At 32.5% G+C, this 15,846-nt stretch overlaps 1 protein-coding gene across 1 annotated transcript in view; it reads left to right on the plus strand.

Moving 5' to 3' along the window:
* LOC145270911 (uncharacterized) overlaps positions 1 to 15,846 on the plus strand; it is a 317,731-nt gene that overhangs the window by 251,086 nt on the left and 50,799 nt on the right. Inside the window, exons 8-11 of the mRNA XM_080126463.1 lie at positions 1,660 to 1,794; positions 9,507 to 9,569; positions 12,322 to 12,412; positions 15,113 to 15,288. Of these exons, the coding sequence (XP_079982589.1) occupies positions 1,660 to 1,794; positions 9,507 to 9,569; positions 12,322 to 12,412; positions 15,113 to 15,288 (465 nt within the window). The remainder of the gene's footprint in view (positions 1 to 1,659; positions 1,795 to 9,506; positions 9,570 to 12,321; positions 12,413 to 15,112; positions 15,289 to 15,846) is intronic.

A 15,846-nucleotide genomic window follows, 5' to 3' on the forward strand; every position in this document is an offset into this window, starting at 1 on the left:
TATGTTTTAACTTTTAATTAAACGACAAATTATTTTTTAACTTTTAATTAAACGACAAATTATTTTTTAACTTTTAATTAAACGACAAATTATTTTTTAACTTTTAATTAAACGACAAATTATTTTTTAACTTTTAATTAAACGACAAATTATTTTTTAACTTTTAATTAAACGACAAATTATTTTTTAACTTTTAATTAAACGACAAATTATTTTTTAACTTTTAATTAAACGACAAATTATTTTTTAACTTTTAATTAAACAACAAATTATTTTTTAACTTTTAATTAAACGACAAATTATTTTTTAACTTTTAATTAAACGACAAATTATTTTTTAACTTTTAATTAAACGACAAATTATTTTTTAACTTTTAATTAAACGACAAATTATTTTTTAACTTTTAATTAAATGACAAATTATTTTTTAACTTTTAATTAAACGACAAATTATTTTTTAACTTTTAATTAAACGACAAATTATTTTTTAACTTTTAATTAAACAAATTATTTTTTAACTTTTAATTAAACAAATTATTTTTTAACTTTTAATTAAACAAATTTTTTGAAACTTTTAATTAAATAACAAATTACTTTTTAACTTTTAATTAAATGACAAATCATTTTTTTAAACTTTTAATTAAATGACAAATTATTTTTGTAGTTTTAATCAAACAAATTTGTTAAAACTTTTAATTAAATAACAAATTATTTTTGTAGTTTTAATCAAACAAATTTTTTTAAACTTTTAATTAAATGACAAATTATTTTTGTAGTTTTAATCAAACAAATTCTTTTAAACTTTTAATTAAATAACAAATTATTTTTTTAAACTTTTAATTAAATAACAAATTATTTTTTTAAACTTTTAATTAAATGACAAATTATTTTTTTAAACTTTTAATTAAATGACAAATTATTTTTTTAAACTTTTAATTAAATGACAAATTATTTGTTTTAACTTTTAATTAATTGACTATTATTGTTTTTAACTTTTAAACATCAGATTATTGTTTTTAACTATTTCTTAATTTTTAATCAAACAATTTATTTTTTTTAACTTTAATTAAATGTCAAATTATTTTTTTAACTTTTAATTAAACGACAAATTATTTTTAGACTTTTAATTAAACGAAAAATTATTTTTTAACTTTTAATTAAATGACAAATAATTTTTTACCTTTTAATTAAATGACAAATTATTTTAACTTTTTATTGAATGACAAATTATTTTTTTTTAACTTTTTATTAAGTGACAAATTATTTTTTAACTTAATTAAATAACAAATTATTTTTTAACTTTTAATTAAACGACAAATTATTTTTTAACTTTTAATTAAACGACAAACTAATTTTTAATTAAACGACAAAATATTTTTAAAACTTTTAATGAAATGGCAAATAATTTTTTTAACTGAATTAAACAACAAATTATTTTATTTTAAATTATTATTAAACGGCAAAGTATTTTTAACTTTTAATTAAACAACTAATTATTTTAAAATTTTTAATTAAGTGAAGAATTATTTTTTATTAACAAAATATGTTTTAACTTTCTATTAAACAAGAGATTATTTTTTTACTTTTGATTTAACGACATTATTTTAAGCTTTTAATTAAATTTTAATTAAAGGACAAATGTTTTCCAAAATCTTTTCAGGTCTGCTCTGCAAAGTTTGCACAAAGTCATCAACACAGCCAACTTGCATAATTACATTCCGAAGGGGCTCACGCATACGTGGGTCGAATTTTACAAGGCGAAGATAAATTCCGACGTATCTTGCATCAAAGAATGGTAAGTAGTTGTCATGAATCTGTTCTAGTCTGGAGTCGTACAACATTTTCATTAACGTAACTTCCAATCAATCTTCAGAATTTTAGACATTTTTTTCTTTTTTTCTTGCCAAATTGTAAAATTGAAGACAAAAAAAAACAATTTGTGCGTGTTGTCTGTCTGCGGGGTCATTTTGAAATGCTGGAAGAATGCGTTAGCTAAGGCGACATTAAACGTGAACTTTTCTGTCCGTGTGAGGAATGGTCTTTATTCAACTCTTCTGTCAATTTTTGGTCTACAGTACTGACTTGGAAATTTATATATTGGCAATTTGGACCTGGTGAAAAAGAAAGTACAAAATTTATGGCTTGATGGACGGTGCTTCTTCACTTCAGCATTTCCTTGCTTCAACACTTCTTCACTTCACTTCAACACTTCTTCACTTCACTTCAGCACTTCTTCACTTCAGCATTTCCTTGCTTCAACACTTCTTCACTTCACTTCAGCACTTCTTCACTTCACTTCAGCACTTCTTCACTTCAGCATTTCCTTGCTTCAACACTTCTTCACTTCACTTCAGCACTTCTTCACTTCACTTCAGCACTTCTTCACTTCAGCATTTCCTTGCTTCAACACTTCTTCACTTCACTTCAGCACTTCTTCACTTCACTTCAGCACTTCTTCACTTCACTTCAGCACTTCTTCACTTCAGCATTTCCTTGCTTCAACACTTCTTCACTTCACTTCAGCACTTCTTCACTTCACTTCAGCACTTCTTCACTTCAGCATTTCCTTGCTTCAACACTTCTTCACTTCACTGCAGCACTTCTTCACTTCACTTCAGCACTTCTTCACTTCACTTCAGCACTTCTTCACTTCAGCACTTCTTCACTTCACTTCGGCACTTCTTCCCTTCACTTCGGCACTTCACTTCAGCACTTCTTCACTTCACTTCAGAAGTTTGCTTCTGCACTTCCTCACTTATGCACTTCAGCAATTCGTTTCTGCACTTCTTCACCTCACTTCACTTCCCTTCTGCACTTCACATATGCACATCTTCACTTCACTTTTGCACACCCTCACTTCTGCACTTCTTCACTTCTTCTGAATACTATTCTGTGCAACAAAGGTCGTCAGCGTGTGTTGTTAACCACTTAGTTATCATCACCTCATACAATCAAAAAGAGTCCATTTGGTGGCGAAATAGAATAGACCACCGCAGCATGACTTAAAAAATAATAAACAAACCTTGAAAAATTTTACGTTGGATAAAGTGTGCTAGAACTTTCCTATCCAAACTGAAAACTTCTACCAATTATCTTTCACAGTTTGGCTACGAGCAAAGTGTAGTATCTGTTTTGATACTACACTTTGCCTTTTCTGAACTTGATCAATGGAGGAGAAGTCCTTCTAGATTGAGGCAGCTTTTATTTTTGTTCCTATCCGGAATTCCCCTTTTTGGGGAGCTGGATTTTCCCCACATTAAAAACACTAACTCTGCTCTCATGGGGAGACAAGTAAATAGAAACGACTCCTGCAAATCGTGCAGCAATCATTCAATTATCTTCCACGGTTTAAATGTCGTCTTTTGATTGTTCCTATTCTAATTGGGAGTTTTATTTTCACAATCTTTTGGTCGAGGTAACCTTTTTTATTCTTTTACAAAGGAGTCACCGCTTATCAAGGCCTGGAGGCCACTCAAGGATAAGTGGGATAATATCATAGTAATAAATGCTTTTGTTAAAAATGAAAAAATGCCGACCTGGATTTATGTTTATTTGTATTTGAAAGGTTCCTGCGAGTTAGACCAAAAGGTTCCCGCGAGTTAGACCAAAAGGTTCCCCCGAGATAGACCAAAAGGTTCCCCCGAGATAGACCAAAAGGTTCCCCCGAGATAGACCAAAAGGTTCCCGCGAGTTAGACCAAAAGGTTCCCCCGAGATAGACCAAAAGGTTCCCCCGAGATAGACCAAAAGGTTCCCCCGAGTTAGACCAAAAGGTTCCCCCGAGATAGACCAAAAGGTTCCCCCGAGTTAGACCAAAAGGTTTCCCCGAGTTAGACCAAAAGGTTCCCCCGAGTTAGACCAAAAGGTTCCCCCGAGTTAGACCAAAAGGTTCCCCCGAGATAGACCAAAAGGTTCCCCCGAGTTAGACCAAAAGGTTCCCCCAAGTTAGACCAAAAGTTTCCCCCGATTTAGACCAAAAGGTTCCCCCGAGTTAGACACAATACACCTGAAGAGGTTAGATTTGTTCAAATTTAAGAATTAGACAGAAAGACTCTCCCTGAGTTTGACGGAAAGATTCCCCTGAGTTTGACGGAAAGATTCCTCGAGTTTTACAAAATACTGAAGCGTTAACATAACACTAAAGGTTAGAACAATAGTTTGAATAATTTAATTAATAATTAATTAAAAGAATTACAGTTTTGGTTGATGGCCACAAATATGGCAAAACGTAAAACGGGGTATCCTGGTTACGGAACCAATATGACATTATCGTTTGCCTTGGTACTTGGTTGAGAAAAACCAGCTCCCCGGTGGAGGACACAATATCAAACGATAGGCACATGGAAACATCAACGTGTGGATATGTCGTCAGCTATAATCGGCTGACATAGGTCACTTCTTGAGTCTTCATTGCGTCGTTACAGGCAGCGTTTTCATCATCGGCATTAAATGGCAGTCCCTGCCATTTAATGCCGATGATGAAAACGCTGCTGAAATTTAACGCTTGTACAAAAATAGCAAACAAATGCATTTTTATAAAAATATATAATTTATTTTAAGTTTAACAATGGGGGAGCATATTTAGTCGTTGACCCATGCATGCGGCAAAACTGCTATGTGTGTCAGGATGCAAGCTTTAACGGTTTAAAAAATACAGTTGTTTCAATTCTCTCTTTCAATGAAGAAAGAGAGAGGAAGGGAGTGAAAGAGAGAGGAAGGGAGTGAAAGAGAGAGGAGGGAGTGAAAGAGAGAGGAGGGAGTGAAAGAGAGAGGAAGGGAGTGAAAGAGAGAGGAAGGGAGTGGAAGAGAGAGGAAGGGAATGAAAGAGAGAGGAAGGGAGTGAAAGAGAGAGGAAGGGAATGAAAGAGAGAGGAAGGGAGTGAAAGAGAAAGGAAGGGAGTGAAAGAGAGGAGGGAGTGAAAGAGAGAGGAAGGGAGTGAAAGAGAGAGGAAGGGAGTGAAAGAGAGAGGAAGGGAGTGAAAGAGAGAGGGAAACATATATTTTAACGCATATGTTGTTTTCAAATTCATCTACCCGCATGCAATGCTGAGTTTTCTCGGATGATTTTGGCAATTTCCATAAACACTTGTCAGTCAAACTCGATTGATATATTCTAACATTTTCAAAATCACATAGCACCTGCGGTCCTGGATATGACCTTAAACTATATCCGTTGGTGAGGCTTTGGAGAGTGTGGAGCCACCCTTTAATTGCCATTGCTCCCAGGTCCACTCTGACCTGGAGTGGTAGTACCTGTTAGGGACCCAACTATAGGTTAAATAGAAACCAACTTGGAAAAAAAAATATATTCTATATTCTATTAAAAAAATTTTCTTCAAAATAAATGGATTCAGCATTAAATAACCTGAAAAGGGTTGATATGCCGTAAAACAAAAACAACCAACCAACAAAGCATCTGTACGACATACTTTCACCTCCCCACAAGTACAGAACAAGTTAAGCACAAGGTTAGAAGCTAGGTATAAGGGCTATTAATGTGGAAGCCCCTAGCTCACCCAAAATGTGCCACAAAATAACCGATGAAATGGAAGACATCGTCTTGGATCAGATATATTGTTCACATTGTTGCCAGTTTAATTTCCTAGTGCAACGTGAACAGACATCTTGATGCCCAAATCCCTACATAGTGCCCCAGTAGTTGTTGCCCCTGATAGTAGCCCCCCTACACCAAAGTGGCAATGTGCCTTGTTTGGGGTGAAAATGTAATAAAAAAAAAATAAAATAACATAAAAAATTTACGTGAATTCTATTCTGAAGAGATTCAATGTATAGGAAAATTCATATCAAATAAAATAAACATTGCCTGGAAACAGCTGTAAACAGTTTTAATACATTTCTGCATTCTCTTTATTTGGAACATGATTTTAAAAAAATTAAAATAATCCAAAAATCCAATGTGTGTATGTGTCTATATATACACTAGCTGGAGACCCGGCATTGCCCGGTTGTACAATATGATTAAAAATGATATTTTAATTTATGCAGATTGCGTATGTATTATTATAGAATCAATCCTCTGTTGATTATTATATACTAGCAGGACCTGTTAACCGGCATTACCTGGTCATACAATATGCTTAAAAATGATATTTTAATTTATGCAGATTGCGTATGTATTATTATAGAATCAATCCTCTATTGATTATTATATACTAGCAGGACCTGTTAACCGGCATTGCCTGGTCGTACAATATGCTTAAACATGATATTTTAATTTATGCAGATTGCGTATGTATTATGATAGAATCAATCCTCTATTGATTATTATATACTAGCAGGACCTGTTAACCGGCATTGCCTGGTTGTACAATATGCTTAAAAATGATATTTTAATTTATGCAGATTGCGTATGTATTATGATAGAATCAATCCTCTATTGATTATTTTATACTAGCAGGACCTGTTAACCGGCATTGCCTGGTCGTACAATATGCTTAAAAATGATATTTTAATTTATGCAGATTGCGTATGTATTATGATAGAATCAATCCTCTATTGATTATTTTATACTAGCAGGACCTGTTAACCGGCATTGCCTGGTCGTACAATATGCTTAAAAATGATATTTTAATTTATGCAGATTGCGTATGTATTATTATAGAATCAATCCTCTATTGATTATTATATACTAGCAGGACCTGTTAACCGGCATTACCTGGTCATAAAATATGCTTAAAAATGATATTTTAATTTATGCAGATTGCGTATGTATTATTATAGAATCAATCCTCTGTTGATTATTATATACTAGCAGGACCTGTTAACCGGCATTACCTGGTTGTACAATATGCTTAAAAATGATATTTTAATTTATGCAGATTGCGTATGTATTATGATAGAATCAATCCTCTATTGATTATTATATACTAGCAGGACCTGTTAACCGGCATTGCCTGGTCATACAATATGCTTAAAAATGATATTTTAATTTATGTAGATTGCGTATGTATTATTATAGAATCAATCCTCTATTGATTATTATATACTAGCAGGACCTGTTAACCGGCATTGCCTGGTCATACAATATGCTTAAAAATGATATTTTAATTTATGCAGATTGCGTATGTATTATTATAGAATCAATCCTCTGTTGATTATTATATACTAGCAGGACCTATTAACCGGCATTGCCTGGTCGTACAATATGCTTAAAAATGATATTTTAATTTATGCAGATTGCGTATGTATTATTATAGAATCAATCCTCTATTGATTATTATATACTAGCAGGACCTGTTAACCGGCATTACCTGGTTGTACAATATGCTTAAAAATGATATTTTAATTTATGCAGATTGCGTATGTATTATTATAGAATCAATCCTCTGTTGATTATTATATACTAGCAGGACCTGTTAACCGGCATTGCCTGGTCATACAATATGCTTAAAAATGATATTTTAATTTATGCAGATTGCGTATGTATTATTATAGAATCAATCCTCTGTTGATTATTATATACTAGCAGGACCTGTTAACCGGCATTGCCTGGTTGTACAATATGCTTAAAAATGATATTTTAATTTATGCAGATTGCGTATGTATTATTATAGAATCAATCCTCTATTGATTATTATATACTAGCAGGACCTGTTAACCGGCATTGCCTGGTCATACAATATGCTTAAAAATGATATTTTAATTTATGCAGATTGCGTATGTATTATTATAGAATCAATCCTCTGTTGATTATTATATACTAGCAGGACCTGTTAACCGGCATTGCCTGGTTGTACAATACACTTAAAAATGATATTTTAATTTATGCAGATTGCGTATGTATTATTATAGAATCAATCCTCTATTGATTATTATATACTAGCAAGACCTGTTAGCCGGCATTGCCCGGTCATACAATATGATTAAACATGATGTTTTAATTTATGCAGACTGCGTATGTATTATTATAGAATCAATCCTCTATTGATTATTATATACTAGCAAGACCTGTTAGCCGGCATTGCCCGGTCATACAATATGATTAAACATGATATTTTAATTTATGCAGATTGCGTATGTATTATGATAGAATCAATCCTCTATTGGTTATTATATATTACAAGGAATAATTTACCTGGTGGACTTATTCGAAAAAAAAAAATGTTTTAAATAATAATGATAATGCCGTTCATCAAATTCCATCTGTTTTGTTTACAATAGCATGTCAGCTGATATTTGGGCTTGACGATGAATGCCCTGGAAAAGTCACTTCTGGTCAATGTTTAGTTTTAAAATATGCAGACGTAGATATGATTTACGACAATTTTAAAAGGTATATCTTCTTTTATTGTAAATTGAACTCATTGATAAGAAAAAATGAGAATAAAATGGTGAGGTACACACGAGCTTGAACAGGGAGATTATTTGGTTTGTAGTCGAATGTCTCTACCCCCGAGCTATGTCTCCAGATGACAATAAATCTGTTTGTTTTTTTTAAAGAAGAAATGATTTGCTGAAATTTTATTATCTCCCTTGGCCGGTGTAACATAAAATATTCCCCTGTAAGAATTAAGATTGGATTTTTTCGATTTTCCATACTTATCAGATAAATTTCTGTACTAAACATATCTAGGAACACTGCCAGACATATAAATAAGCTTTATATGAACTTTGCAAAAGATAGGCTCAACCGTTTCGGAACCTATGAGGAAGGAACTCACACACACAAAGTCATCCTCTCCTTTCGATTGTCTAGCCTTAATTTAAACCTATGTCACTTCCAGTTTGGCGGTAGTCGTAACAGCAAAGGCGTCATGTTTTTTTCACGTTCTTTTCTTCCTTTGACTTTCGACAATATCAGCAAAAAAAAAACGACCCCTCCCTGTAAAAAATTGCCCAGTTGAAGGTGAAGAAATTAATGTTTTTAACCAATTTTTCGATATTTGTCGTCTGAAAGGTCGAGCTTCAAAACGATACTGATCTGTCGAAAGTTTTAGGCAGACATGCAAACATACATTTATATATTGATAGCTCAAATTTTCGACTCCAACTGATTAAAAAGCTTGCCCTATCTCTGAATACCTTTTATGTAAAATTTCAAATGTTTAGACCAGAAATTGTCTGAGTAATTTGGTAGAGACCACAGCGGTCAAATTTTTTTTTTTTAACTTTGACCCCTATTATGACCCCTTAACATTTTTGTTTTGGGCTCAAATCAAGTTATTAAGTTAGATCCATGTCAAAGCAACCTATATCTAAAATTTCAAGTGTTTAGACCCAAAATTGTCGGAAGAGTTTGGTAGAGTTCTCAAAAGTCAAATTATTGAATTTTGACCCCTAAATAGCCAAATGTCTGGCTGAAAACTAATGAAGATTTTCCCAAATCTCAGTACCCTGTATATCAAATTTCGAGTCTGTAGACTTAAAATTGACAGATTTATTGTGTAGGGAAATGTACACAGATAGACAGACAGACACACACACACACACACACACACTTTCACTTTATATATATATATATATTATTAATATCTTTTTTGTTTTGTAGGAATTTGATGGAAGATATTGAATCGTATGCTGCTGATTCTCCTTATTCTTCTGAAAAACAAGAGTAAGTGGTGACCATTGTTTTTATTTATACATGTGTAGTAGATATTTAGGCAGCATTCTTTCATTCAAGCAAACATTGTTAAACACAACAGAATTCTTCCATTTGGATATATATTTTTTTTCGATTCTGCTAAACTTTTTATTTTCTAAATAAAATATCAAATAGATTAAATGTTTTGTATGTACCACAAGTACTTTTAATTCTTTGTCGATTCTTTTTCGATAAGAAACAAAAAAACTGGGTAAAAAAGAAAATTAAAAACAAACAACAGCCGCGAATGCTGGATTTGAAGATGTGAAACGGCAACAACAAACTGGTTTCGTTAAAGTTCTTGCAGTTTTTAACTTTTTGATTCAGACGAACATATCTTAGCTCAAACAAAAAATTTGTTCATCGAAATGGGCACCATCAGAATCAACACTTTACTTTAAAAATTAACTTTTGTTTTATAGCTCTGTAATTACATTGAGCTTCATAAATTAAGGATTAGTATATAAAAAAGTTGAAATATAATTGAAAAAAAAAAAATTATATTTCCACAGAAATATATGTATTTCTGGGTTTTTTTTCTGTACTTCCTGTTACCTTTCTCGTACTTTCTGTTACCTTTCTCGTACTTTCTGTTACCTTTCTCATACTTTCTGTTACCTTTCTCGTACTTTCTGTTTTCTTTCTCGTACTTTCTTGTTTTCTTTCTCGTACTTTCTTGTTTTCTTTCTCGTACTTTCCCCGTTTTCTTTCTCGTACTTTCTGTTTTCTTTCTCGTACTTTCTTGTTTTCTTTCTCGTACTTTCCCCGTTTTCTTTCTCGTACTTTCCCCGTTTTCTTTCTCGTACTTTCCCCGTTTTCTTTCTTGTACTTTCTTGTTTTCTTTCTCGTACTTTCCCCGTTTTCTTTCTCGTACTTTCCCCGTTTTCTTTCTCGTACTTTCTGTTTTCTTTCTCGTATTTCTTGTTTTCTTTCTCGTACTTTCCCCGTTTTCTTTCTCGTACTTTCCCCGTTTTCTTTCTCGTACTTTCTGTTTTCTTTCTCGTACTTTCTTGTTTTCTTTCTCGTACTTTCCCCGTTTTCTTTCTCGTACTTTCCCCGTTTTCTTTCTCGTACTTTCTGTTTTCTTTCTCGTACTTTCTTGTTTTCTTTCTCGTACTTTCCCCGTTTTCTTTCTCGTACTTTCCCCGTTTTCTTTCTCGTACTTTCTGTTTTCTTTCTCGTACTTTCTTGTTTTCTTTCTCGTACTTTCTGTTTTCTTTCTCGTACTTTCTTGTTTCTTTCTCGTACTTTCCCCGTTTTCTTTCTCGTACTTTCTTGTTTTCTTTCTCGTACTTTCTGTTTTCTTTCTCGTACTTTCTGTTTTCTTTCTCGTACTTTCTTGTTTTCTTTCTCGTACTTTCTGTTTTCTTTCTCGTACTTTCTTGTTTTCTTTCTCGTACTTTCTGTTTTCTTTCTCGTACTGTCTTGTTTTCTTTCTCGTACTTTCTGTTTTCTTTCTCGTACTTTCTTGTTTTCTTTCTCGTACTTTCCCCGTTTTCTTTCTCGTACTTTCCCCGTTTTCTTTCTCGTACTTTCCCCGTTTTCTTTCTCGTACTTTCCTTGTTTTCTTTCTCGTACTTTCCCCGTTTTCTTTCTCGTACTTTCCTTGTTTTCTTTCTCGTACTTTCCTTGTTTTCTTTCTCGTACTTTCCCCGTTTTCTTTCTCGTACTTTCCCCGTTTTCTTTCTCGTACTTTCCTTGTTTTCTTTCTCGTACTTTCCCCGTTTTCTTTCTCGTACTTTCCTTGTTTTCTTTCTCGTACTTTCCCCGTTTTCTTTCTCGTACTTTCCTTGTTTTCTTTCTCGTACTTTCCCCGTTTTCTTTCTCGTACTTTCCCCGTTTTCTTTCTCGTACTTTCCTTGTTTTCTTTCTCGTACTTTCCCCGTTTTCTTTCTCGTACTTTCCTTGTTTTCTTTCTCGTACTTTCCTTGTTTTCTTTCTCGTACTTTCCCCGTTTTCTTTCTCGTACTTTCCCCGTTTTCTTTCTCGTACTTTCCTTGTTTTCTTTCTCGTACTTTCCCCGTTTTCTTTCTCGTACTTTCTTGTTTTCTTTCTCGTACTTTCCCCGTTTTCTTTGTCGTACTTTCCCCGTTTTCTTTCTCGTACTTTCCTTGTTTTCTTTCTCGTACTTTCCCCGTTTTCTTTGTCGTACTTTCCCCGTTTTCTTTGTCGTACTTTCCCCGTTTTCTTTGTCGTACTTTCCCCGTTTTCTTTGTCGTACTTTCCCCGTTTTCTTTCTCGTACTTTCCCCGTTTTCTTTCTCGTACTTTCTGTTTTCTTTCTCCTACTTTCTGTTTTCTTTCTCGTACTTTCCCCATTTTCTTTCTCGTACTTTCTGTTTTCTTTCTCATACTTTCCCCGTTTTCTTTCTCGTACTTTCCCGTACTTTCTGTTTTCTTTCTTGTACTTTCCCCGTTTTCTTTCTCGTACTTTCTGTTTTCTTTCTCCTACTTTCTGTTTTCTTTCTCGTACTTTCCCCATTTTCTTTCTCGTACTTTCTGTTTTCTTTCTCATACTTTCCCCGTTTTCTTTCTCGTACTTTCCCGTACTTTCTGTTTTCTTTCTTGTACTTTCCCCTTTTCTTTCTCGTACTTTCCATTTTCTTTCTCGTACCTCAACTTTTACATATCTGCGCACGCATAAATTATTAACCAAAATGTGTCAAGTCGGCTGCTTTCTATTTCTTTTGTTGATGTTTAGCTTAATCTTCTTTCTTTTTCAGACTTGATACGGATGGCATGAAAAACCGAATTAGTATCAAATTGCGAGAACTGATGATGGCAATAGACCTCGAAGAAACCACAAGTAAAGAGGTAAACAAAAAATCAATTCTTTTGCTATCACCAATGTATTTTAAGCAGGTTGCATAAATTGCTTGAAATTATCAAAACGCTTCATCAAATTGCAAATAGTTTCTTTTGTTTATTAAATTTGTTTTACAGAATCTTTTACTCATTAAATTAGGTGAAAGTTGTTGGCATTTGTCAGTCTCGAAGACTATGGGGTTGCGCCTGTAGAGGTGATTGAACACTGTCTTTTGTGGCTGAACAAACCTATTTTCGATTTAGGTGAAAGTACAGATGAGTTAAAAAGCTCTTTCACTCCATGTTAAGAATGGCTTTCTAAATATCTTTTCAGTAATGTCTGTAAACTGCGCAAGTACCTTCATGTTAAGAATGGCTTTCTAAATATCATTTTTTTCAGTAATGTCTATAAACTGCACAAGTACCTCCATGTTAATAATGACTTTCTAAATATCATTTTTTTCAGTAATGTCTATAAATTACACAAGTACCTCCATGTTAAGAATGGCTTTCTAAATGTCATTTTTTTCAGTAATGTCTATAAACTGCACAAGTACCTCCATGTTAAGAATGGCTTTCTGAATATCATCTTTGTGTAGGGGCGGAATTTTGCTGTTTGTCAGGTTTGTCGGGGGTACAAGGGCTTGTAGTTCGCCGGAGCATTCACCATTAAAATACTTGTAAAACAGGCAGAGAGATGCAACGTTTTGTTGATGGGACAGAGGTTGAAGCTTAGATGACAGTTCAGGACCTATCAGGTTGGAGACTCTCTTTTGAATCCTGTCCAGGAGTGAGAGACTAGTGGCAGAAGCACCAGCCAAAATGTGACAACAACACCCATGGCGACAATACACGGGCGACAGAAACCACAATTGGATCACCCCTTCTCATGTCCACGATATCATAAAAAACAGACACCTCCAAGGCGTGTGAACCTGGTCTCATGCCTGATGCCTCAGAACCTTGAGATGGACTGAAACTCTATGAGGATGATTTTCATACATCATCACTTTGGAAATCAATTTCTTGAAGCTGTCCAACACATGCCAACATGTGAAATGGATGTTTGTATTAATTTGATTAATCGAACAATTATTCTCATCTTCGGTTTTATTGGCACAACGTTTCGATCGCTGCACTCCGCGACCTTCTTCGGCTGTTGAATACATGTTTTTTTTTTTTTTTTAACTGAGGAAAAGAGGAATTAGCTCTACATTGCAAGAATTTGAACCGTGGGCTTTTTTTTTTTTTTTTTACATGGTGGTCACCACTTGTCAAGGCCCGGAAGCCACTCGGGGATAAGGGTTATTGCGTGTACAGTAATCAATGGGATAGTATCGAAGTAATCGTTAGTATTAGAGATTTTATGAAATGTCATTACTTAAGGGGGCGGTTCATCAGGAATTTGTTTATGTTGGACTTGAAGACATCCAAGTTGCAGTCAGGTGGGAAACAGACAAATGGAAGAGAGTTCCACAGGCGTGCACTTCTAAGAAAGATAAAGAATGGGGAAAATTATTGACAGAGGTTTCAGCTAGACGGGTTTGAGGGTGGGTCTGTAGATTATAAAGAAAGTTCAATCTCCGGGGGTCACCAAGATATTTTTTAGGGTTTTCCTAAATAAATAAATATCTTAGTGACCCTTGAAGATGGAACTTTCTTTATGATCTATGGATCCACCCTCAAACCGACAAACAAATTGACATTTTACACGAAATGATTCCTAATGTAATAATGTTGATGATAAGAAGCATTTTGAATGTCTACACAAGCTCATTTTTCTCGTATCTCCCACAAACTCTATTTAGTGACATTACTGTAGTCTGAAGAATCCAAATAATATGTTTTCTCTCAACTTTTAGTGACGTACTTCCTGTTTTCTGACCAATTCCTTAAGTTACGTTGCACAATATCATCATCATTATTGTAATTATCGTTATTATTATTTTTATTATTGTTTTATTATTATTATTATTATTATTATTATTATTTTTATTATTATTTTTATTATTATTATTATTATTTTTATTATTATTTTTATTATTATTATTATTTTTATTATTATGATCATTATTATTATTCTTATTATTTTATTATACTTATTATCGTTGTTATTATTATTATTTTTATTATTGTTTTATTATTTTTATTATTTTTATTATTATGATCATTATTATTATTCTTATTATTTTATTATTCTTCTTCTTATTATTATTTTATTATCATAATTATTATTCTTATTTTTATTATTATTGTTATTATTATTTTATCATCATCATTATCATTATTATTTTTACTATTTTATTATAATTATTATTTTTATTATTATTTTTATTTTTATAATCATCATCATTATCATTATTATTCTTATTATTTTATTATTATTATTTTTATTATTATTATTATTATTAATCTTATTATCATTATAATTATTATCATTATCATCGTTATTATTTTCATTATTATTATTTTATTATTATTATTATTATCATCATCATCATCATCATTATTTATTATTATTATCATCATCATCATCATCATTATTTATTATTATTATCATCATCATCATTATTTATTATTATTATTATTACCATCATCATCATCATCATCATCATTATTGTTATTATTATCAGCATCATTATTATTATTATTATTATTACAAAAAAAAAATAATCGGTTGTAGAATAAATGTTTTTTTTTTTTTTTCAGTTGCGGAATTCTCTCGAGGTTGCACTAAATACGTCTCTAATAGAATATAAAAGTTACATTGATACAGAGATGATGCGGATTCTGGGTCAGATGGATGCTCCTTCTGAAATTTTTCCCTATCTTTATCTCGGCTCAGAATGGAATGCTTCGAACTACGAAGAATTGGAAGAAAATGGGTAAGTCATTGCAATCAGAATCGATAGCGTGGACAACTTGATATGACGATGCTTCCGTTCATTCTCGAAACACAACGGATACCCCCTGTAGGGGCAACTGCGCGTGTAATTGTGAGGCAAGGGTTACGTAATCTGCAACACCTCTTTTGAATCGGTATATACAGAGAGGACATACGGCACCTGGAAGTCCCAAATGGTCACCCATTTAGTATGGACCAGGTTCAGCATTACTTAACTTTGGTGATCCAGCGGGAACCGGTGTATCAACGTGTTTATTCATTATGTGTGCATAATCAAATCCATAAAACTCATGCTTGTGTGTCTGTCTCCATTTTTTTTTTTTAAATTCATCTCCTCCGAGATACAAGGTCACAAAGTGGCGCAAGGCAGGTCAAATGATTGCAATTTTTGTGGACCGTTGTTTTATATATATATTTATATATATATATATATATATATATATATATATATATATATATATATATATAAAATGAACTCATTTTTTCCCGTCTGATTTTGACATTAATAGGATTAAAAATCAAGATATTTCATGCAAAT

Source organism: Euprymna scolopes, chromosome 46 (genome assembly GCF_053919585.1).
Source record: "Euprymna scolopes isolate OS-2025 chromosome 46, ASM5391958v1, whole genome shotgun sequence".
Classification (NCBI taxonomy): domain Eukaryota; kingdom Metazoa; phylum Mollusca; class Cephalopoda; order Sepiida; family Sepiolidae; genus Euprymna; species Euprymna scolopes.